General features: G+C 35.0%; 4 protein-coding genes across 7 annotated transcripts; 3 read left to right on the plus strand and 1 right to left on the minus strand.

Annotated features, from left to right (window-relative positions):
• Positions 1 to 435: 435 nt before the first annotated feature.
• LOC103827585 (subtilisin-like protease SBT4.2) lies at positions 436 to 3,621 on the minus strand. Of its 2 annotated transcripts, XM_018659534.2 has the most exons (11): positions 3,500 to 3,621; positions 3,297 to 3,391; positions 3,110 to 3,201; positions 2,781 to 3,027; positions 2,432 to 2,703; positions 2,220 to 2,353; positions 2,025 to 2,119; positions 1,684 to 1,887; positions 1,485 to 1,596; positions 1,184 to 1,388; positions 436 to 1,091 (listed from the first exon to the last, which is right to left on the minus strand). In XM_018659534.2, exons 1-11 carry the CDS (start codon positions 3,587 to 3,589, stop codon positions 550 to 552), a joined length of 2,088 nt encoding a protein of 695 aa, XP_018515050.2. In that variant the 5' UTR covers positions 3,590 to 3,621; the 3' UTR covers positions 436 to 549. The 2 variants fall into 2 exon arrangements, with proteins under 2 accessions (XP_018515050.2, XP_009101347.2); XM_009103099.2 differs by having other exon boundaries at positions 2,220 to 2,703.
• A 3,747-nt stretch (positions 3,622 to 7,368) lies between these two features.
• Positions 7,369 to 9,985, plus strand: LOC103827587 (SEC12-like protein 2). 2 transcript variants are annotated; one of them, XM_009103100.3, is made up of 10 exons: positions 7,369 to 7,866; positions 7,932 to 8,023; positions 8,100 to 8,256; positions 8,344 to 8,435; positions 8,580 to 8,676; positions 8,761 to 8,836; positions 8,921 to 9,041; positions 9,131 to 9,247; positions 9,407 to 9,474; positions 9,627 to 9,985. In XM_009103100.3, the coding sequence occupies exons 1-10, from the start codon at positions 7,633 to 7,635 to the stop codon at positions 9,731 to 9,733; spliced, it is 1,161 nt and encodes a 386-aa protein (XP_009101348.1). In that variant the 5' UTR covers positions 7,369 to 7,632; the 3' UTR covers positions 9,734 to 9,985. The 2 variants fall into 2 exon arrangements, with proteins under 2 accessions (XP_009101348.1, XP_009101349.1); XM_009103101.3 differs by having other exon boundaries at positions 7,375 to 7,866; positions 8,118 to 8,256.
• A 2,925-nt stretch (positions 9,986 to 12,910) lies between these two features.
• LOC103827588 (mitogen-activated protein kinase 17) lies at positions 12,911 to 16,311 on the plus strand. Of its 2 annotated transcripts, none has more exons than XM_009103102.3 (11): positions 12,911 to 13,170; positions 13,477 to 13,547; positions 13,794 to 14,211; positions 14,306 to 14,433; positions 14,623 to 14,682; positions 14,767 to 14,916; positions 15,048 to 15,203; positions 15,290 to 15,427; positions 15,520 to 15,599; positions 15,678 to 15,785; positions 15,855 to 16,311. In XM_009103102.3, exons 3-11 carry the CDS (start codon positions 13,806 to 13,808, stop codon positions 16,090 to 16,092), a joined length of 1,464 nt encoding a protein of 487 aa, XP_009101350.1. In that variant the 5' UTR covers positions 12,911 to 13,170; positions 13,477 to 13,547; positions 13,794 to 13,805; the 3' UTR covers positions 16,093 to 16,311. The 2 variants fall into 2 exon arrangements, with proteins under 2 accessions (XP_009101350.1, XP_033128784.1); XM_033272893.1 differs by lacking the exon at positions 12,911 to 13,170 and adding an exon at positions 13,310 to 13,333.
• An 840-nt stretch (positions 16,312 to 17,151) lies between these two features.
• Positions 17,152 to 22,245, plus strand: LOC103827589 (ATP-dependent DNA helicase homolog RECG, chloroplastic). The gene is made up of 17 exons (XM_009103103.3): positions 17,152 to 17,442; positions 17,522 to 17,592; positions 17,664 to 17,802; positions 17,873 to 18,346; positions 18,429 to 18,541; positions 18,768 to 19,002; positions 19,169 to 19,332; positions 19,539 to 19,620; positions 19,706 to 19,795; positions 19,908 to 20,141; positions 20,207 to 20,278; positions 20,355 to 20,507; positions 20,576 to 20,719; positions 20,801 to 20,959; positions 21,040 to 21,123; positions 21,206 to 21,778; positions 21,874 to 22,245. Exons 1-17 carry the CDS (start codon positions 17,398 to 17,400, stop codon positions 21,964 to 21,966), a joined length of 2,925 nt encoding a protein of 974 aa, XP_009101351.1. The 5' UTR covers positions 17,152 to 17,397; the 3' UTR covers positions 21,967 to 22,245.
• Positions 22,246 to 23,756: the final 1,511 nt, after the last annotated feature.

Below are 23,756 nucleotides of genomic sequence, written 5' to 3' on the forward strand. Positions count from 1 at the left end.
GGTAGACGAGCGAGAAATGACATCATATTTCTTTGTCTTCCAAGATACAGGGAGAACCTGGATAAACCATCGTGTGAGTGATTGATGAGTAATCGGACATGAGGCCCAGTCCGCATCACACCAAGCTGAAAGTGTTAACTCTGTGTTGACGCAAAGAAGTATGCATGGACTATGACTGTTTTTAAGGCAGCTCACAACGCGAAAAGCTGCATCCCAGTAATCTTCTTGTGAATAGCGTGTTTCATAATTGTAATAAAAAGGGCAGGTTCAAGTAAGGAGTTACTGAAGTTAGCAAGTTAACTGGTGATAGTTCAAGAAAGGATAATTAGTGTTTCCGTCAGATTGATTTCATTAACTGTCACATACAGAATCCGTTCTTGATTACTGAAAGAACCTGAGTTTTAACTCAAATAACCTGTGAGTTCTAACATCGACTTAAAATGAAAACACATGCTTTTATTGAAACACAATATAATGAGCACACAATGTAACATATGTTTAATTGAAACACAATATAACCCATGATTTTATATATTGCTGGGTTTTGGGTCAAAGCGTAATAGAATACACTACGATAGGACTTCTTACATTGTGTGATCCGTCCGACCAAACCAGAGACGCAGACATATGACCATAACTATCAAGATGCCCAAGACCGTTGTAAGGGATTGTAACGTTGAAAGATTTCTTCTCCCCTGATGAGTCGAAAGAGAGCGTTTCTGGATCAACGATGATGTTGAGTTTAGGATCCCCAGACAATTTTGCCTTGTAAGTGGATCCGTCTTTCCCAACATTTGTGACCGTTCTTGTAAATATGACACCTTCAGTTGACCCAGATGGATATAGGGCTGTCATTGAAGGGTAGTTGAGATCTCTCACGGTGACCTTTGATTCCTCGGAACAAGTAAAGTCTCCACCGGCGAGAATACTAATGCCATCGGCTGAGTAGTCCAAAGAGCAGAGCATGTTTAAGTAATCCTCTTTGGATATTTCATAAACAAGCCCTGGATTAACTGCCGCTGTAGGGTTAACATGTCCAGATCCGTATGCAAACTCAGCTTCTGCATTTTTCGATGCGTTCATTGGCCAAGCTACAACAAAACAAAATTAAAAGGCTCACATCACTATACGTTCTTTCTTTCTTGAGGGAAATAAATATATTGGTTTGATATTTGATAATTACCAGTAGTCATGATAGCAGATTTGACAGCAGAAGGAGACCAATCAGGATGGAATGTTTTGATGTAAGCCGCTACACCTCCGACATGAGGGCAAGCCATAGATGTTCCGGACATGAAATAGTAATCCATGCTTTGTCCAGGAACTGCGGTTGGAGACATCGGTGAATATGCTGCCAATATATTCACCCCTGGAGCCGTAATATCAGGCTGCATGTATATTATATATAAACCTTTTAATGTCAAGACTTCGATCATTAATTTCTCCCAATTATGCGAATATTATTAGTTAGGAGTGGTACGTACCTTCATGATATCGCTAAAGAGAGTGTTTGGACCCCGAGAAGAGAAGGAAGCAACGAACGGAGCATCGTTGTCCTTAACTGTCTTACTCCTCAATATAGTTCCTCGAGGATCTCTAGATTCCGTAACATTTAAACCAAAAAAATGTGGTTAACGAATCTAAACCAAATAACGTTTTAACTATATGGAAAGAATTTCTTACGGTGAGGTGAGCACGTAAGATGTGAATGCATTGAAATTGGAATAATCTAAGACTGCGAGCGGAATTGGATCAGGAGCAGGAATGTGAAAATCATAAAGGATGGTTCCAACTGCACCCGCTTCTCTAGATTCCGTAACATTGTTCAAGGTATCGCACACAACGATCTTTCCCTGCACCGTGTTCAGGCAACCACTAGCGCATAACCTAGAAATACAATATAAGAAGATCAAGTTATATTCACAGCGTGACGTTTTCATATGTTTCTTACACCACGAGCTAGGTCACTAGGAATATTCTTGAGCGACAAGTTAGGGCTCAAGCCGTGGACACAAGTTAATTACCTTGCTTGCTCCTCTGTACAGCTATTTGAAGCAGTTTTCCCGTACGCCAAAGGATACATTTGTCCCTCTAAGTCAAATTCATTGATCCATTTTCCCTGTATGGTTAATTACTTAAATCAAAAGACTGACTGGTGACAACAATTATACTCCTCACAGATTAACTAAAACAAAACAAGTTAAATAAAAACTTCTTACAGGGAAGGCTTTGGCATCTCCGTTAACAACAGTAGTAACAAATTTTCGATCAGTGTAACCGGCAGCCACGGATATGATCCAGGGTGCAACGTTTTGTCCAGTTTGAAGATTAGGGCCAGCGTTCCCAAAAGCAGCTGTGGTAACAATCCCTCTGGTCATTGCATGAAATGATCCAATAGCGATAGGATCAACATAGAGATCGAGAACCACACCTCCAAGGGAAATGGTTATAACATCTACCCCATCCGCAATAGCATCGTCAAATGCAGCTAACACTGATGCGCCATTGCAACCTACTGGCTCACAAACTCGGTAAATAGCTATTCTACCTAAAGGCACACCTCCTCTGGCAGTTCCTTTGGCTAACCCGTTCATACTCACTCCTTCTACTATGTTTCCGGCGGCAGTTGAAGCCGTGTGTGACCCGTGTGAATCGTTGTCCCTTGCTGAGTCTTGCACATAATATCGTGCTCCAATCACTTTCCTGTACAATTTATAGATTAGGTTTAGTTAACTTCCATATGTTTTAATCGTACAAATTGAAAATTGTTAACTCTTTACGTGTTGCATGTGAAATTAGTTCCTCCAGCACAAACTCCTTTCCATTTTTTCGGTATTGGGCCAATGCCTTCGTCTGAAAAGCTCTTGGATTCAGGCCAGATTCCGTGGTCAATTACACCAACTATTATATCAGTCTCGATGTTAGGGACACGCTTGCTCTTGTCACCAAGTCCCATGAACTCGTAAGATCTTGTCGTAAGAGGCTTATAAAGGGTGTCTGGGAAAACCGAAACCACACCTTCCATGCCTTCACATTGCACATAAAACCATCAGCATTTAAAACTATGAGTTACCTAATCTTTTTAGTTATACTAGTTTATATATCTCACCAGCAAGCTTGTCTCTCTCAGATTCAGTGAGTTTGGCTGCAAAACCGTTGAAACTTCTTCCATAGCTTCTGACCAAACAATCTTCTACGGAACTTCGATCGGAACAAAAAGATAAAACCAGTGAGAGACGATGACGTAAGCAACAAGAAACAAAGCTGAGAGAGGTTTGAGTCATATGTCTTAATACCTTAATTCGATAACTTCTTGAAGGATATTCTGATGGTGAGACATAGGAGAGTAAGAAGCTTTTTCAGGAAGAGCTCCCATGTAAGCAATATACACCTGCATGCGTCAAAAACAAAATGCTATGACGATGAATACACTAAAACAAAGGCAAACATAGATGGTTAGATATGGTAACGAGACATATATATAACAGCAATGACTTGCCTTTCTATCATCCTCAGTAGCTGTAGGAAGCTGACAAAGGCTCATGAGAAGAACCGAGGAAAGAAAGAGGATCAACCCAAGTGAAGCCATTATGGACACGTTTATCTGCCAATATGAGATCCCAATAGGTGAGATGTGAATATATATACATGTATGTATTAGTGTATTACATATGTGTTATCCAGATTTATGTATTTGATTATGTCCACTTATTTTTTTGGGGGGGGGGGGGGGGGGGGGGGGTTGATTGATTATTAGTGTTTCATATTTAAAAAAAAAACTATTACTCTTTGTTTAGTAAATATAAAATTCTATACGTATTTATATATAAGGAGTTACCTATTTATTTATTTATTTTGTAATGATCTTTAATATAATAAACAATAGTTACAATAATGGTTTTGGCTAGGTATTATATAAAACAATATCTCATTCTTAGTCTCTCACAAAAATAATATCATTATAATTATATTGGTAAGAAAATGAATCTTGGGTTTAAGAAGATTATGATATATTGTTTTTAATTGCATTATGATATATATATATATATATATATTTTTTTTTTTTTTTTAGGAATTGCATTATGATATATTGTTATTAATTGAAGGGTGAATTGGAAAAATGACCCAAATTTCTGGTCAAATAGAAGATTTACAAATTTTCACCTTACCTTATTTTGCTATTTTTATCCTAATAACATATCAAGTCATTTAAGAAGAACTAGCCTTTGACCCGCGCGCCCGCGCGGGTGTTTGTTCTTTATAATATATGTTTTCACTTTTAAATGATTTACACAAACATAATTGTGTGTGTTCTTGTTACAGATTCATACTTTATGGAGTTTTGACATATTCTTGTTCAACGGTTTAAGGTTCATTTATAAACTATAAGACCGTGTTTTATATTTATTGTGTTTTATTCAATTTAATTGGTACAGTAAACATTAAAGCATAAAATATTAGAGTTTTAAGTATACTTGTGAGTTTTGTGAAATTAAACTATTAATATTTTGATTTAGAATTGAATGTAAAACTTATGAAATTGAATATTAGAGTTTTAAATATATTTAGATTCTGGTTCGGTTTCAGTTCAGGTTCGGTTTTTGTGAAATTAAACTATTAATATTTAGATTTAAAGTTAAATATAAAACTTAGAAATATAAAATTCAGTAATATAATTAATAAGATCCAAATCCGAACCGAATCTTATTTTTTTGGTTAGATTCTATTCTTCAGTTTGAGATAAATGTGTCCAAGGCTAATTTACATTTTGGGATTATATAATTGTCGCAAGAAAAAAGTAAACATAGTTTGGTTATTTATATGTGCCATAATATATTACAAAGAAAATATTATTTATTATGATATTAATGGAGAAAGACCACAAAAGAATATGGGAAATATCAATGTACACATGTTTTTTTCAACCTTACTAATTATTTGTTTTTTTGTGCTTTTTTCTGTTGAACACAAAGTCAAAATATGTGACTTCTTTCATCTTCTCCCGTAGGTTCACAACTTTTCTCTGCCAATATCCACCTTCAGATCAGTGAAAAAAAATATGCCTAAAATTTGCTTCCGGGATTATCAGCTGATGAACCCATTGAAAAACATGTTCCACCCAATTACGATATACATAAAAGTGAAAAACAAAGGAGCAGAGCTGCCTCTTCTAAAAAAAATCAGAACAGACAACAGAGTAAGCCCATGTTTCCATATTCAGCCGTATACAAATCATGTTCTTTTGAAACGACATACAATCTCATCTATGCAGTAAAAATTCTACCAAAACCTTTACCTCATCTCATCGAAAATAAGGAAGATCTGAAACCTCCGAGCTAAGAATTGCATATTCTCCACTGATTGAGATCCAAAAAAAAACCTCCAATCTTGGTCGCTATAACATGTGATTCTTTCCTCCATTTAATACAGACTAATATGACTGAAAAATCATAGAGAAACCCAGTAACCCTTTGAATCTTCATCGTTGTTAGGTTTGAGATAGTTTCACATCTTAATCGTCGCAGAGCCGGATATTCAAATATTTTAAAGATCCTTCACATATATTATTTAAGAATTGTTCACATAAGTTTCTCGTTTATATTTGAAGATATGGCAGGTAAAAGAAGCCGTGATTTATGGTTCCAAGATATGGTAGGTAAAAGAAAGGCGTGATAAAAAGTAGAAATGATTAATAATTATGAGCAGTGATTCAGTGGCATTCAATTGTAAATATTGAGGAAAACTAAGGATCATTTACTATTTGTACTCCTGTTTTAATAGATTAGATATCATTTTATCTATTTTCAACACAAACAAATATGGGCACAAATATCTCAAATAACATTTTTTAAAAAAATAATGGGATAATATCATTAGAATATATCTTTAGTTAAGTAACTCACAATAAAAGGAATCTATGACTGTAAGAAAATAATTTATATTGTTAAGGAAATGAATCTTGTGTTTAAGAACATCATGATATATTGTTCTTAGTTGCATTTGGTTAACCTGGAAAAAAATTAATCTTTTTTTTGTCAAACAAAAGACTAATAATTTTTTAACGTCACTATATTTTGCCATTTTCAACCAATATCATCTCTAACATATCATGATATTCAATAATATCTCATTTTGTCAAAAGCAGTTTTCAAGAAAAACCAAAATAATGTCTCAAATAAATTTAACACCTTTTAACTATTTAGATAAATACCTTCACCATTAATTTTGCCAATTACTATGAACAACCAAAATTGATGCTTTTAATTCTTTGAATCGATTTTCTGTTTCTTCTTCTCTCGTTCGTCACACACACAACTCCATTATATTTTATTTCTTCTTTACTTTCATCAAAATTTTCTCAATTTATTGTTTTACAAAATCATATTTTCTTTAAACTCATCAAGTTTAATTTTGATGATCATTGGTTATTAGCGATTAAGTATCTTTCATTTAGCTGAAATTGAAATTCAAAAATCGTGACTTCTAACTCTAGTGGTAAAAGGCTTACAATAAAAGGCTTACAACTGTAGTACCGCCACCTGGGTTCGAATTCCGGTCATTGGAGAATTAACATTTTGGCATCGCCAGGGACAGAGGACCGACACGTGGCAACACGTGACTAGTCTGGATCACTTCTGTGGGGCTAGGATACCTCTGTATAATTCAAAAAAAAAAGAAATTGAAATTCAAAATTCTGAGTGCTTTAAAAAGCTAAATACGAACTCTCACCAAATTTAATTAACGATTCACTTTTTTTCTTCTTCTTTTCAGATATGGATCGTGAAAATAAATTTCAGATGAAATCTTCTCATCCGAAAAGATTCAGGTCAAGTTGATATATTTTTTTTTTTAAAGTTTGTTATATAATTTATAAAACGTTTTCTGGTTTCTAAAATTTATCAAAACCTTTTTCACCTTTTTAAAAACCTTTTCAATATATAAAATATTTTTGTGTTTTTTTAGATTTAATTAAAACGTTTTTCAGTTATTACAAAAAGGTTTCAATTACAAAAAGTTTTTAAAATTTTTTAAAAAACGTTTTCTCTTTGTTTTAAAATATTTTCAATTTATAAACCGCTTTATGTTTTTAAAAATTTATAAAAACATTTATTATAAAGGAATTAAAAAACAATTATACTACAAAAATGTTTTTCTAATTTTATTATATATATATAAAGAATTAAAAATATTTATTATAAATGATTTTTAAAAATAATTATATTACAAAAACGTTTTTATATTTTTAAAATTTATATATATTTAATGAATTAAAAATATTTATTATAAAACATTTAAATAAAATCTGTTTTATTTTTTTTAAATAATTTATAAAGTCCGTCGGAAATTTCATCAGAAATAAATCCATCGGAAATAAGTTCGTTGGAATTGCATTGGAAAACTATTCATCATAATTTCGTTGGAAATCTGTCCGTCAGAATTCTGTCCTTTGAATTTCGTCAGAAATTTCGACAAAATTCCCATAAAATTTTTATTTCCGACGAACTATATCCGACGACTGTTTTCGCCGAAATAGTCCGTAGGAAACTGTTTTCTTTATGTGTGACGTGTCTCCACGAATCAGAGAAGGGAGACTTCGCATATTAAGCTCGCACTCGAAGGAGGAGAGGAGCAATGGCGAATACGCAGAGTTACGGCTTTCCGATATACGCCGCGGACTGGATCGCGGAAGATACCGTTAGATCAAAAATCGATAAGGAGAATTCCGAAGATGGCATCGAGCCGTCGTCGGCCTCCCGGAGCTGCATCGCGTTGGCCGGCGGAGGCGGAGAGGGGCGAAGCGGGATTCCTAACGTCATCGTAATCTGTCGTGTTGATCTCGAAACCAATTCTCTCTTGGAACAACCTGTAAGCGTGAACGTTTCTCTGTTCACACTAATCAGGATTTGATTATTTGATTTTTGAATTTTCAGGTGGGTAGGGTTGTGGTCAGTGGTCTTCCTTATAGAATGGCTGTTCATCCTCGGGAAGGTGGTCTTATCTGCGCATTGCCAGAGAGTTGCAAGTATGTGATTTTGTAATCGAATATCTTCTTTAGGTTTTGTAATTTAGAATGTGAGTTTGAATGTTATGTGTGATAGTTACTTGTTGATACGCAGACGGTTTGATTGGGAGAACATTATGAGGCCAAGGGAGGGTGAAGAGTTGGAGGAAGTGATTAACGAGTTAGAAGATGTTGGACAACAGTTAGCTCTGGAGTTTAATCAGGAGGGGTCTTTGCTTGCTACTGGTGGGGAGGTATTGGTAGATTCAGTCTCTCTTGAACAACAGAGAATGGAGTTTTGGTGGTTCTTATGCAATTTTTTTGTTTTGATGGCAGTACAGGATGGAACTTTGAGGATTTTTGAATGGCCTAGTATGATAACGATACTTAATGAATCCAAGGCACATGGAGAAGTTAAAAACCTTACTTTCAGGTGAGCTTTCTTTCTCTTATCCAATGAGGAAACTTTGCCTTCTTCAGAAAGTGGTTCATTCTATTCATGAGAAATGATTCATCTCCGAACAAACAATGATTGTAAAACAAATTGTCTGATAGTGATGGTTTTTGGGATTTGCAGCGAAAGTGGTAAGTTTCTTGTATCTCTTGGAGGTCCACTTTGTCGGGTTTGGGACGTAAATGCTTCTACTGCCGTTGCTAGTCTATCAAAAGAGAAGGTCAGTGGGTTTTTTCTTTTTTTGCTCTTTTAACTTTGTACACAAAGTTGTAACATTCTTGTATTATACTCTGATGAGTTGCAGGACGAGATGTTTGCCTCCTGCAGATTCTCCGTTGACAATTCAGGCGATGAAGTTCTTTATATTGCTGCAAAGACTGGTAAACTTACATTTTGACAGCGCAAGATATAATATATGATTTTAGTTCCCTTTGTCACGATCATAATGAATCTGGTCTGAGTAGAACGTGGTGGGAGTATTATAACATGGGATACAACATCATGGAAAAGAAAACAATCAAAGCTTTTGAAAAACTACTCTATTACGGCCTTTAATGTCTCACCTGATGGAAAATTTCTTGCATTGTAAGTTTTCTTTTTCGCATTCTTGGGACCAAACTGATAAAGTAATACTAACTCTAATATTGGTTGTCATACTATTTTTCTTAATGCAGCGGAACCCTTGAAGGAGATGTTTTGATAATTAGTTCAACAAAAATGAAGACTCATCAATTCGTTAAGAAAGCTCATCTCGGTTTGGTCACCGCACTTACTTTCTCCCCTGATTCAAGGTTTTATTCTCTACTCATTAAGTATCTAGCTTTCACTGTATAGCTACTACCGATTTAATGATAATGCTTAAAATTCTAAGCAAACAAATAGATAAAATTGTGGAAGAATGATGGGAAACTCACATTCAAGAAGTTTTTATTTGGGTTTTGGTTTTGCAGGTGCTTAGTGTCAGTATCTTTTGACTCAAGAGCAAAGCTAACCGTTATTGAACAAAAGCCTGAAACAAGTACGTATATCCTGCCATTTCTCTTCTTATCTCTCCATCTTATTACCTTACCCAAACTTAACCAAAACAATACTAACCAGTCATGATTTGCTAGACTTTGTCCTGGATTACCAATCAAAACTAAAACTGTGTGTTTGTTAATGAAATTGCAGATGGAATAAACTGGCTGGTGGTGTTTTTGTTGTTCGTGTTGCTAGTAGTGGTTTTGTATTATTTCTTGATGGTAAATGGGATCATAGGTAAAGAATATAGCCTCTAAGTGACCCCACGAGACGATACATACGAATGGCTTGAAATCAACATATGCTCTTTTGATTATTTTTTAATTGTTGTTTGTTTTCCACCGTAGCTTTTTGCGTTTGTATAATGAGAGAAAAATTCGAAGGGGCCTTGCGAGAAACTTGCTGCTTTTATATCATAAAAATGTAAACTAACAGAGTAAACGTGAATGCTTTAGATTAACTTCCTTAAAGCTGCATCCAGGTGAAATACAAGCAGTTTTGTTCTTTGACAGTCGTTTTGTCAGCAATAGTCTGTAAATGAAGTAGAAGAGATTACGTTATTCAGTCCAAATAAAACTTACCCAAAGGCTGACAGATTACATTATCCTTTATCCCTTTTACAAACCAAAAAAAGCGTTACCTTTGAAAATCAACGGCATCATCAACACCATTAAAAGAGGATCATTCATTTAATAAAAATTACACTTTCTCAAAAATACCCTTATTTTTACAAAGAATGAATAAAATTCATTAGTGGCATTTAAGTCTTTTGGTTTTGGGCCTACATATACACCTAAATAGATCTATAAATAATGGGCCTATATATATTTAAAAGATATACTAACTTTAAATATAATATATGTATAAATATATTACGAACTATAAATAAATTAGCAAACATGAAAATATCATTTTCTTAAATATACATTTTTCAATACAAACCAAAATCCTATATCCTACACCATATATCATATACATATTTGAATATCATTTTTCCATTTATAATGTCATTTTATACATAATATTGATATGGCAATTACGAGTGTTCAAGAAAATTTTTAAAACTATATTAAAATTAATTTTTAAATCTAAAATAAAAACACAAACTTATAATAGGTTATTAATGACAAAAATAAACTAATATTGTCATATCAATAAGTTTTTTGTATTATCATTTTTTATTTGGATAACATAATAAAATTTTATCAAATTCTAAGGAATCACTAATTTATGTAATATTAATAAATATATGAGTAATTTAATCAATTTTTAAAAAAATTACTATTAGATATTTTGTAATCGGATCAATGGTATCAGATTGCAGGTTAATAGTGAGTTTTTGGATTTTTACCTGGTTATATCAGATTTTTAATTAACAAATTTTTCATTAAATCCGAACTGGATTATATACAATGTATCGGGTCTATAGGTCCAACCATGAATCTAAGTCAGATATAAAAACAAATCTTAAAACTCAAACATTATCATAGAACAACTACCATATTTCAAAAAAATACCATATTTTGAAGAGAAAAAAAATGATAAAACTCTATAAACTCAATTGTTATGGTTTGACACAAAAATAATGGTAATTTGCAAATCAGTTTTCGATTAATAAATAAAAAACAAACAAACCCGCGCTTTCTAAGCGCGGGTCAAAATCTAGTTTCCGATTGTATCTGAATTTCATCGGCCAATGGTTTGAGTCCCATAACTTAATTATGAGTTATCCGGACAAATGCTTGAAAACTCGTCTCAATAACTATTAATTTTGTAAAAAATTATATTATGAGTGTAGTACATATGATTTATGTCCTTGTCATGTCCCGTATATTCTCTTCCGTCAAATTGGGAAGTTTTAACAACACCTGTTTGTTGACCAAAAAAGAAAAACAACAGCTGTTTTTTTTTGTAAGTTGTCACTTCAGCTCAGGTCAGCTGGTTTATGTAACTTGATTTTGTAACAAGATCTTATGACGTAGCAAGGGTGCTTTCATTTTCTAAGATTAAATAATTTGAATGATTATGAAAGCTTGCCACTTATTATTGGTTATGATTATGAATACTGACTTTTGGGTACAAAACAAATAAGCTCCATATATACGGCGTAATGAAAATATTAACAGAGTAGACCAAGTCACCAGTGAGCAACATTCTATAAGTTTTATGGGGCTCAGAAAAGTTATTTTTTTAATGTGTATTAGTTTGATCTTTTAAAAATGCGTAGGTTTGAAAAGATCCTAACAATATACCGTATAAGGGTATCTTAAACTCTTAAATATGATAAAATTATTATAGTGAAAAAAGACCGATGGTTGGACCTGGGTTCAATAGCGCTAGAGTAAATAAACAATCCAACTTTCACATCACTAAAGAAAATATAATATATGTCTAATTCAATTCCAATAATTTTTTATAAAAGTTTTTTAGTGAAAAGAATCCCTAAAAGTTTAGGTCTGAGTCAGACATATCATAATAAACAAGGAATTGAGCATTTGGTGATGAATATCCGACTTTAGTATATTGTCTGATCCAGGAAAAATCATTTGATCCCATCACAAGATTCACAACCGATAAATTTCAGTTTTCTAAAATAAAGATTTTTTGTTAGTAGTTTAAAGTTTTTTTAGTTCTACAGTCTCAGTTAAATTTATAGATTGTTTTCTATACTTTTTGATTAAAAATATTTGGCTTAAATTATTAATAGTTATAATTTTAATCTTTTGTTTTCTGCCGGCTCTGATTCATAATACTATATTTAATGAAACTACTCCATATACCTAGATACACTGTTTGTATTCAGGAGAAAACGTTTTTCTTCCATTTGATTGTTTCAGAAAAATATAAATATCTGAAACTATATAGCTATAAAATTTACAAAAAATTACAAATATTTATGAATATGTACTAATATCACATCCATTTTGTTTATTTTCAATTATTTTTTTACAGATATAACATAAAAAATAAAGACTAGTAAAATTATGTGCTCCACATATTTTAAAATAATTTTTTATATTTTTTTTAAAAAAATTGTCGTTTTCTAATGATTTTATATTTTTCTTAATTTAATATTTTATAATTAATTATATAAATAAAATTAAATTTTTATGTAAAAATAATAATTACACAAAATAATACATTTAAAATTATATATTTAATTGTAAATATACATTTATTTGTATAAAAGTCAGAGCAAAACAGATTTCCAACTCTAAATTTTTTAATGTGTCATTTTTAACAAATATTAATTTTTAATATTTAATTTGATCCAAATATTTGCTAATCACAATAAATAATAAATCAAATCAAAATTAACGCAAATTTACGGCCACAAGATTACGGCCCCATAGAGTAAATTAAAGGCCAGAGATAGCAATCAAACGACATCGTTTAGTTCCGTATTAAGCACCGTCTTGAAACGACGCCATTTCAAAGATGGTCAGGTCAACAATGGTGGGAGAAGTTGGAAACGCTGAACAAGGGAAGGAGACTTCCTCGGGACTTACTTTGATCCTCCAGAAACGGCGTCGTTGCAAGGTTAGGTGAGAAATAATGAAAAAGACAGATCGGCGACGGGCCGTGCCTTCCATTACTTTTATATATAAATATCATATCTTCGCTCTCTCGCTCGTTCACATGTCTTGAATTATTATCATTCCATGAAACTTGGGGAATCAAAAGATAAGATAAGGTATGATGGCTCGCATTTTTATTCCATTTGTTTGTTTGCTTTTGTAAATCGTTTTAATTCTCTGTTTTCACACTTTTTTAGTTTTTAGCTAACTTTGATCATTTGCTGTGAAATTATTCCTTTTAATAAAAACACGTTTAGAAAAAAATTGATAATTTTAAAGGTAATCTTGTCATTTATTTTAAAAAGGTGTGTGTGTGTTAAAATTAAAATGGAGTAATCACGAAAAGCTACAATGAGCTGGTGGTTGTCTTTAAAGCGATTCATATATAAATAATTGCGTGTGGCCATTCTTTGAATTTGCAGACATCCATCAATCTTCCTCCTTGCAGCTTCTTCGTGTGGATTACTCTTTTGATCCAAAGATTCATCTAAAGGTCTGACCTTTTTGCTCTTTCCTCTTTGAATTTTGATGTTTCCTTCTATTTTTTTAGATCTACGGTTCTTAGTTGTGGATGTCTGAATTATAGATTCTTGAAAAGAAAGTACAATCCTTTTTTTTTTTTTTTGTTGAATTTGAGCTGAATCAACCTCCTGTGTGTTTGTCTCTTAGATTCTTGAACACAAAGTACAATCCTTTCTGATTTTAATTGAGTTTATGATGGGAATGTTTGTTAAAACAGTAAGGAATCATCATGTTGGAGAAAGAGTTTTTCACCGAGTATGGCGAAGCAAGCCAATACCAGATCCAAGAAGTTGTCGGAAAAGGAAGCTATGGTGTTGTTGCCTCTGCCGAATGTCCCCACACTGGTGGCAAAGTTGCTATCAAGAAGATGACCAATGTCTTTGAACACGTCTCTGACGCTATAAGGATACTCAGGGAGATCAAGCTGCTCAGGCTTCTCAAACATCCCGATATCGTGGAGATCAAACATATCATGCTGCCTCCTTGCCGCAAGGAGTTCAAAGATATCTATGTTGTTTTTGAGTTGATGGAGTCGGATCTTCACCATGTCTTAAAGGTAAATGACGACCTCACTCCTCAGCATCATCAATTCTTCTTGTACCAACTTCTTCGTGGCTTAAAATTCATGCACTCAGGTAAGTTTTCTTGGTCCCCTTGATAGCTCTTGTGATTTGTGTCCATCACACTGTTTCTTATCGTCTTTCGGCTCCTTGTTTGTTGTGTGTATAGCTCATGTGTTCCATAGAGATCTGAAGCCTAAGAACATCCTGGCTAATGCTGATTGCAAAATCAAGATCTGTGATTTGGGACTTGCTCGTGTCTCCTTCACTGATTCCCCTTCTGCCGTCTTCTGGACTGTATGCATCTCTATATCCATCTCTCCTAAAGTTACCAATTCATTTAATGCAGAGAGTTTGTGAATGCTTTTATAATTAGTTAGTGTATTGTTCTGTAACAGAGAGGTATGTATGTCAATATGCAGTTGACTACAAATGATTTAAGTACTTATGCTAAGTAACCAGTCTTGTCATGTTGTTTTTTGCAAGGACTATGTTGCTACAAGATGGTACCGTGCTCCAGAGCTCTGTGGTTCCTTCTATTCCAACGTAAGTACTTGTTCCGTTTTCCATATAAGGCGTCCTTTTGCGTAATCTGTGAGAGCTAATGGAATTGGGTATGTATGTGTGCAGTACACGCCAGCGATTGACATGTGGAGCGTTGGCTGCATATTTGCAGAGATGCTAACTGGGAAGCCCTTGTTTCCTGGCAAAAACGTTGTGCACCAGCTTGAACTCGTCACGGATCTGCTTGGAACTCCATCACCGATTACTCTATCCAGGGTTTGTTTTGTTTAAGCTAACTCGCAGTACAATACAAGAGGCTTCTCTCACCCAGACAAACTTGCTTTGTTTGCAAGTTTTTTTTTAAGTTTTGCGTGTCATGAGGCTGTCTGTTTGTAATGGAAATGTAGATTCGGAATGAGAAGGCTAGAAAGTATTTGAGTAACATGAGGAGAAAGGATCCTGTTCCTTTCACTCATAAGTTCCCCAATATCGATCCTGTGGCGCTGAAGTTGCTTCAGCGTTTAGTTGCTTTTGACCCAAAGGACCGTCCCTCTGCGGAAGAGGTAAGAGGAGAACAAGCTGAAGCTCAGTTTTTCTTTTTCAGCCATTTTCATTTTCATGATTCTTGATGCTTTGTTTACTTCTTCAGGCACTGGCTGATCCGTATTTTCAAGGATTGGCAAATGTGGACTACGAACCTTCGAGGCAACCCATCTCGAAGCTAGAGTTTGAGTTTGAAAGGAGGAAGTTGACTCGGGATGATGTGAGGGAGCTCATGTACAGAGAGGTAAGTCATAACACTTGCTTGAAGACTATAATAGGATTAGAGTTTGAGGAATTCACTTGAACTTACTAGTTCTCTTTATGGATATGAAACAGATTTTGGAGTACCATCCACAGATGTTGCAAGAGTATCTACAAGGAGAAGAGAACATCAACTCTCATTTTATGTACCCCAGGTTTGACCTAACTTCCACATAAAAACTTGGTTTGTTTAGTGGTTGTCTGATTCCTGTGAATCGGTTTTGACATTCCAGCGGAGTTGACCAGTTCAAACAAGAGTTTGCAAGACTGGAAGAACACGACGACAATGAGGAGGAACGTAACTCCCCACCAATCCAGAGGAAGTACACTTCACTTCCAAGGTTAGTTACTACTTGTTGAAACTGTTTAAGCGAATCAAAGGAACCCACTCTGCTTTGGTTTTGTTGCAGAGAACGGGTGTGCTCATCAGAGGACGAGGGTGGTGATTCGGTTCACGCCCAATTGCCTTCGTCTTCAGTGGTGTTTACACCTCCACAGACTCCAAACACAGAGACTGGGTTATCAACAAAGAAGACAGCACAAGTAGACAAAGCAGCAGCAACTCCGGTTAAACGGTCAGCTTGTCTGGTGAGGAGTGATAGTATCTGTGCTTCCAGATGTGTTGGCGTCTCCTCTGCTGTCTCTTAGTCGCACGAAAAAAAAATGATCCTCAAGTTGTTTAGCAGCAAACCATTGATTGTTCTGCGTTGTTGTATGCGTTTTCCATTTAAACTCTATCTCTCCTTCCTCTTTGCGTTCATCTGGTCATGTTGTGTGTAATGGTTTCTCTTGGAACTTGAATTCATATATATATTTTGTATCTCTTTAGAACCATATATATATACGATTTATCTATTAATAAGTTTATGATTGTCGGTTAACAACTTACAAAGAAGCAGCAGAATGATCTTCTGAAAATGATACCAACATTATCTGAAACTCTTCTTGAAAAACTTTTTGGCTTCTTGCTTTTTCTTTGTCAACCCTTTTTTGTTTATAGCATCTTAAATTTTCTGGACATAAAAGTCATAAACAATTTCAAACTGTGTTAAGGAAATATTGACAAAGGAGGTGTTTCCAATTTCAGATGTAGAGTGTTATTTAAACATGAATTTAAAATTGAGTGAAAACAAAGATTTAAAATATACAGTTAGTAAAAATAGTTTGAAATAGTCCATTTTATAAGAGAACTATTGTGAATTTAAATTCTTATTGTGGAGTTTCTAAATTAAAAATGTCAAAGATTTAACTTTTCTAATTCACATAAAACATCTTAAAATTTTACTAGAAATCAAATTATTTTAAATCCTTTCGAATATCTTATCAAAAGCACCCTTTCAAATTAATACTCCATCCGTTTCCGAAAGAAAGATTTTCTAGATTATTTACGCATATTAAAGAAACAATTAATTTTTTATAATTGAATTTATTATTTATTTTGCTATACATTTTTTAATAAATATCAACCAATAATATTTAATCAATTCAAATATTTTCAATTAATGTTTTTTAAAAGTATACAACTTTTCAACATTAACTACTAAAAGTATCTTAAAATTTTAGAAAATCAATCATTTTGAAACAAAAAAATAAATTTAAAAAAATTTACTTTCAGTTATAAGTGTAGAATTTTTTATTTTTTTTAAAGGTTCAGACCATAATAAAACTCTTACGGAAAAACTAAAAAAAATATAAATATTGATAATAAGTGAAAATTAATTGAAGAGTAAAAATACAATAGACCTCATCAAGTCCATCCTTCTCTCAAACCTCTCAGCAAGACTCGAACTTCAAACACGATTCGGGCTCAGTAACTTAAAATCTCTTAAGACACTTTCCCCAATTCGATCCTCCTCATTTTGATTTTCCTACAAGAAGCCTTGGAAACCCCTTTTTTATCAGACATCGAAGTGAAAGGTCTCTTCAGACAAAGCCATGTTGTTGTAAAATCTAATGGCGGCAGTGACTCTATCCTTAGTGCAACCTCCCTGTAGCATGGTACTGCTTCTCTTCGGACATACGTGTTCGTTAAAATTTTCAGTCTTTTAATGTTTTCTTCTGAAAATATTTTTCTCAGTGTTTTGCGGGTAGGAGATTGAGAAGTGTGATTGTAATCCAAGCTCAGAGAGGAAACTGGTCTAAAATGAGGTAATGATGCTTCTGATTGTTTCTTGTTTGTGTGGCTGTTGTTGATCAATTGAAACTGGTTTTGTGGTTAGGTTTAGTAATCTCTTCTTCTCCTCAAAAGTGTGGAAGATAACTTATAGATCCAAGCATAGCTTTCCTGACAATCTTCTAGAGCAAGTTGAGAAGTGTGCAAACGCTAGGCTTGAAACTCAGTCCAAGTTGATAAGCAAGGTAAAAAAATGCAGTTTGGTATGTGAACTTTAAAACAGTTGTGTGACTCCTTACTCTTACAACAACACAGGTTGCAGCTTTGATGGAGTATGATGATGATGATGTGTTTGATCAGAAGTCTGATAAGCAAGTTAAGGAAGAGCTTGAGTCTGCGTGTAAGAGGTTCCCTGCGATCTCTCTTGGCTATTCTCGTCCTGTGGAGTTATACAGTAGGAACAAATTTTCAGAAGAAGCAAATAGAAGTATTCTCAAGACGCCAAATGAAAACAGTTTCCTTCCCACTCCTATGCCTGTGGGATGGCTTGATCCGGATAGTCTTTCCGGAACATTATCTTCCTTCTCTCCAGAGCCTCTGATGAATGTCAGAGAAGAAATATCTGATGGCTCTTCTTTTACGGTCCAAACTGCAACATCTGAAGTTGAAACAACCCCTGAAGAAGAAGATTCTGCTTCCGCTCAGCTTTTCCTTAGTTGTACTATAGGTTCTATGCCTGGGTTAAGTAAGAGGCAGAGCTATCAGCTAGACACATGTGGCTTTCACACGGTAGGCATTTAAATGCATGAAAACAAAAACAAACTTTTTTCTTGAGGAAAGGCTTATTAAAAAAAACACTCTTTGAATGCAGATGAGGAAACTATTGCATCATTTTCCTCGAACCTATGTAGATTTGCAGAACGCCCATCTTGATATTGAGGATGGACAGTACTTGATTTTTGTTGGAAAAATCGTGTCTTCCAAGTGAGTACTTTTGGTGTTTTTGAAACATTCTACAATTCATATTAACCATTTTCAATAAAGATCTTCGCCAACAAATAGATTCTGTTATCACTGTGTGTCTGTTGGTAATTTATTGGCTATTATGCATCAGTAGCTTTCATGTATTGGGTATGCCTTATGTGATTAGCTGCATCGACACTTTTTTTTTTAATTCAAATATGAACTCTGTGCAATTCAATGTGTGCAGGGCAGTGAGAGCTAGCTCTTCGTTTTCATTTCTTGAGGTTATTGTCAGCTGTGAAGTCACAGGAAGAGACCAAAATCCGGAGAATCTGAGTTGTAATGCTGATGATAAAGTAGGAAAAACATTTTATCTGCATCTCAAGAGATTTTTTCGTGGTGCTCGCTTTACGTGGCAACCGTTTCTCAATAGTATACAAGAGAAACATAGACCTGGGGACTTTGTATGCGTTAGCGGGAAGGTTGGTTCCCTTAAACTTGGCTCTGTATCAACTTGGTATGCCTTGCTTACGTAGTATACTTGATTTAGCATGATGAAGTACCATTAAAGAATCATATTTACGTGGATGAAAGTCTTTTGGCAAGTTGCTGATTCAAGAATATGTTGATAATCTCGTCTAAATCTAGGTGAAGGCGTTGCGTGCGGAGAATCATTTTGAAATGAAGGAATACAATATTGATGTACTCAGAGATGAAGACGAGTCATCTCTTTCAGCTCAAGTGAGACCATATCCTATTTACCCGGCAAAAGGAGGCTTATCCCCAAAGTTCCTTAGCGATGTCATCTCCAGGTTTTGTTTCTCTTCTCTATTCTCATAACTTCACTGGTGTGTGATGGGTGTTAAGTTCAGTTGAAACAATAGTTTTGAAATGCCATGTCACATGATTATCTTATGTTTCAAGACTTGCATATTATGAAATAGTTGAACTTCCCAGAACTAAGTTTTACATCTTTCGATCTTGTTTATCAAATCTTCACCTACTTTCTGTCTCTTAGGGCTCTGCGGATTCTCCCTACCAATATGGATCCGCTTCCTAAGGAAATCACTACAATTTTTGGCCTACCTTCTCTCCATGATGTGAGTTTTGTTTCTCTGTTGGAACATTAGCTTACACAACCAAATCTATTGACCTTAACTGCTTGTCATTTTCACTTAAATGTAGGCCTATATCGGTATTCACGAGCCCAAGAATTTAGATGAGGCTGATTTAGCTCGCAAAAGGCTTATATTCGACGAGTTCTTTTACCTACAGGTAGACAGCTAATTGTCTTCTCAGAAACAACATTCTTAATCATAAATTTTCTTAGTAAAAAAAAAAAAAAGAGAGAAAAGCATTTCGTTGGCTGAATCTTGTTTTCATACAGTTGGCACGCTTATATCAAATGCTTCAAGGTCTCGGCACAAAATTAGAGAAAGATGTATTGCTGGAAAAGTTCAAAAACCCAGTGCTCAACTCAGTTTATATAGAAGATTGGTCAACACTCAGCAAGAGTTTTGTGAAGGCTCTACCATATTCCCTTACTCCTAGTCAGCTTAGTGCTGCCTCAGAAATTATATGGGATCTTAAGCGTCCAATTCCAATGAATAGGCTTTTGCAGGTACTTGTTTTCTTTTTGTTGGGGTTATAGTTTGTGGTCTCTTAATAGATCAGCTTCCTCTTTAGGGAGATGTTGGATGTGGAAAAACAGTAGTCGCTTTCTTGGCGTGTATGGAGGTCGTAGCATCTGGTTACCAGGTTGGTAAACGAACTCTCTCTACGATCAAATCTTTTTAGATACCGCATTGACTCGCTGTTGGCATGTTATATGCAGGCAGCTTTCATGGCCCCCACAGAGTTACTTGCCATTCAACACTACGAACAGTTGCGTGATCTGCTTGAGAAAATGGAGGGTGTGTCATCCAAGCCAACCATTGGGTTGCTCACAGGTTCAACCCCAACAAAACAATCACGAATGATTCGTCAGGTAACAAGTCGCTTTATACCATACATTGCAATAAGTTTGCCTACCTTATAGTTGGAAACTGATAACAGGATCTTCAAAGTGGAGCTATATCGATTATAATTGGAACTCACAGTCTTATAGCTGAAAAGATAGAGTACTCTGCATTACGTATTGCCATTGTTGACGAGCAACAACGGTTTGGTGTAATCCAAAGAGGAAAATTTAACAGCAAGGTCAGGCCTTAGAATAATTCTAGTTGAAATATCATATGATCGGCTCAAACAAATAAGTTTATTGTTGCGTGACTGCTGCAGTTATACGGTGCATCTGTTATATCAAAAACTGGCTCATCTGACTCTGATGATACTACCAAAGCTGATCTCAACATGGCTCCACATGTTCTTGCAATGTCTGCCACCCCAATCCCGAGATCACTTGCCTTAGCGTTATACGGAGATATTTCCTTGACTCAAGTACGTGACCTCTGTCCATTTTAATTCAATTCATCAGTATAAGCTCACTTGTTAATTACTAAAACTCTTTGTTTCTTCAGATTACTGACATGCCACTTGGGAGAATACCAGTTGAGACGCACATTTTCGAGGGAAATGAGACTGGCTTCAAGGAAGTCTACTCGGTAATACAAACAATCATTCAACACTTTGCTTTTGATTTTAAAATTTCAACAGTGTCTAAACCTATCATCTTTCAATTGTTAGATGATGCTGAAAGACCTGGAGTCTGGAGGGAGAGTATACCTTGTGTACCCCGTTATTGAACAATCAGAGCAACTGCCACAGCTCCGTGCTGCCTCTGCTGATCTCGAAGTAATATCCCAAAAGTTCCCAAACTACAGCTGCGGACTCTTACACGGAAGGATGAAGAGTGACGACAAAGAAGAGGCTCTAAGAAAATTCAGAAGCGGAGAGACGCAGATACTCCTCTCCACCCAAGTGATAGAGATAGGCGTTGATGTTCCAGACGCTTCAATGATGGTTGTCATGAACGCTGAAAGATTTGGAATCGCTCAGTTACACCAACTCCGAGGACGTGTTGGCCGTGGAACCAGAAAATCGAAATGCTTACTAATCGGATCAACTGCTAATAGCCTAAAACGGTTGAACATGTTGGGGAAATCGTCTGATGGGTTTTACTTGGCGAACATAGATCTTCTTCTGCGTGGACCTGGTGACTTGCTTGGGAAGAAACAGTCTGGGCACTTACCAGAGTTCCCAGTCGCTAGGCTAGAAATGGACGGCAATATGTTGCAGGAAGCTCACATAGCCGCTTTGGTAAAAACATTCATTCTCACCATTACTGTCATTTTAATGAACTTTCTATGTTATCTTGTAATCATATTTTGCCTTTGATGCTCTGTTTTCCACAGAAAGTTCTAGGAGATTCTCACGACCTGGAGAAGTTTCCAGCGCTGAGAGCTGAGCTTAGCATGAGACAGCCGCTTTGTCTTCTAGGGGACTAAAAGGTTGCACCAGGCCAATGTACATACCATTTTCCTAGTACATACTTGTTATGTGGCTTTCCTTTTTTGGTATTTCGGTACTGTGACACGACACAGCATGTTGTTAGTAGTATAGTCTTTTGGGGTCAAGATTATTCTTGTATGGCCATAGTAGAGATCGAGCATGTTTGGTGTCATCTAAGTTTTTAAATTTTGCATTCTAAAATAAGGATACTTGGAGTTGATACTTTGTAGAGTATTTGTGATCTCTTCTTAATAGGACTTGAATGTTGAAACTAATGGGATCTATAAAAGTTTATAGGAGAGTTTTGTGAGAGTGTGAATTATTGTAGAAAAGTAATAGGAATGGTGAGGGGGGGGGGGGGGGGGGGGGCGGGGGACCCGCAGGAGTTTTTGGGGGTAGCAACCAAAATGGGAGGGACAAAGAGACAAGTGGGGACCCACAAAATGTTTCCTACCCAATCATCAAAGAGTGGGATCCACTAACCTCCTCTTGTCTTTTGTTCCAACAAAAAAAGCTTATCTTCCATATTGAAACCTGAAGTGTTGGTAAGTTGTTTCACTTCTCGTGGACACTTGTGCGCAAATCGGTAATGCGTCTTCTTTGTCACTAACAGCAAATATGTCCATCTTTTAGTCACTACCTTCTCTGCAACAAGATCAATTGATCATTATCAAAGAATATCAAACATGTTCTGAGAAACCAAACATAATCAATAATAGATCATCGTTTCAGATAGAGCCATATATATATATTAACATTTCTTTTTGGTGTATGAGCTATAATTGGTGCAAGTCGGCATTATTTTCAGGATGAGTTATGGGATTTTTTACATTATGATATAGTGCATATTTGTATATGTTGAATTAGCATGGGTGGTGGGGTTAATAAAGATAATCATGGTAAGACAATTCTCTTGTTTGATTTGAACACTACAAGACCAAAAGCTTTCACATTATAACCCCTGTTTTTATTCACAATAATGAAACAATTTTTTATTCTTTTTATTTCAGATACAAAGGTTCAAATATTACCTTAAATATATATATTTATTATATATATAATAAATTAACCAATCATAAAAACGGTTAGATATAATTGGTCGAATAGTTTCAATAAATTTAAAGTTTGACACAAAAATACCAAAATGTCTTACATTTTGAAACACCAAAAACTTTCTAAAACACATATTTCTGAAACATATAGAGTATTTCTCTTAATCTATTTGCATTAATGTTAACGATGATTGTCTTGCGAACTGAAATTGATACCTCATGAGTGGCAAAAGTAAAATGAATTGTGTGTTTGGATCCAAAGAGTAGAAGAAAATGATTATGAGACAAGACAAAACTTTGTTGACTTTAGAAGATAGTGATGTCGGAAGATGAATCTGTGTACGTCCCCAGAGGAATGATTTGCTCATCGGAAGCAACAAAAGCTGTTTGTGCAAATTGGGTATCGATCTCCGTTATCATTTTCTATAATATTTTCCATGACTGTAATAATTGAAGCTTTGAAATCCACATACTCCGTATTGATACTTGCAACCATTGAATCTTAAAAGTTGAAAGAGAGTGGTTCAGTGGTCACTTACTACGATATTGTGTTTAAAGCCGCTAACCAAATTCCAGTATTTCTTTATTATGCGTCATGTTCATATGTAGAGAAGTTTTCAATAAAAAAGAATAGACAATGATTGTAATTGTGTGCTATTAATCGCACAAAAAATATGGTGGTGGTGAGTCTGGTGACTACGCAGATGTGGTCTGATATTAACAGATTGCCTTTG

Source organism: Brassica rapa, chromosome A06 (assembly GCF_000309985.2).
Source record: "Brassica rapa cultivar Chiifu-401-42 chromosome A06, CAAS_Brap_v3.01, whole genome shotgun sequence".
NCBI classification, from domain to species: domain Eukaryota; kingdom Viridiplantae; phylum Streptophyta; class Magnoliopsida; order Brassicales; family Brassicaceae; genus Brassica; species Brassica rapa.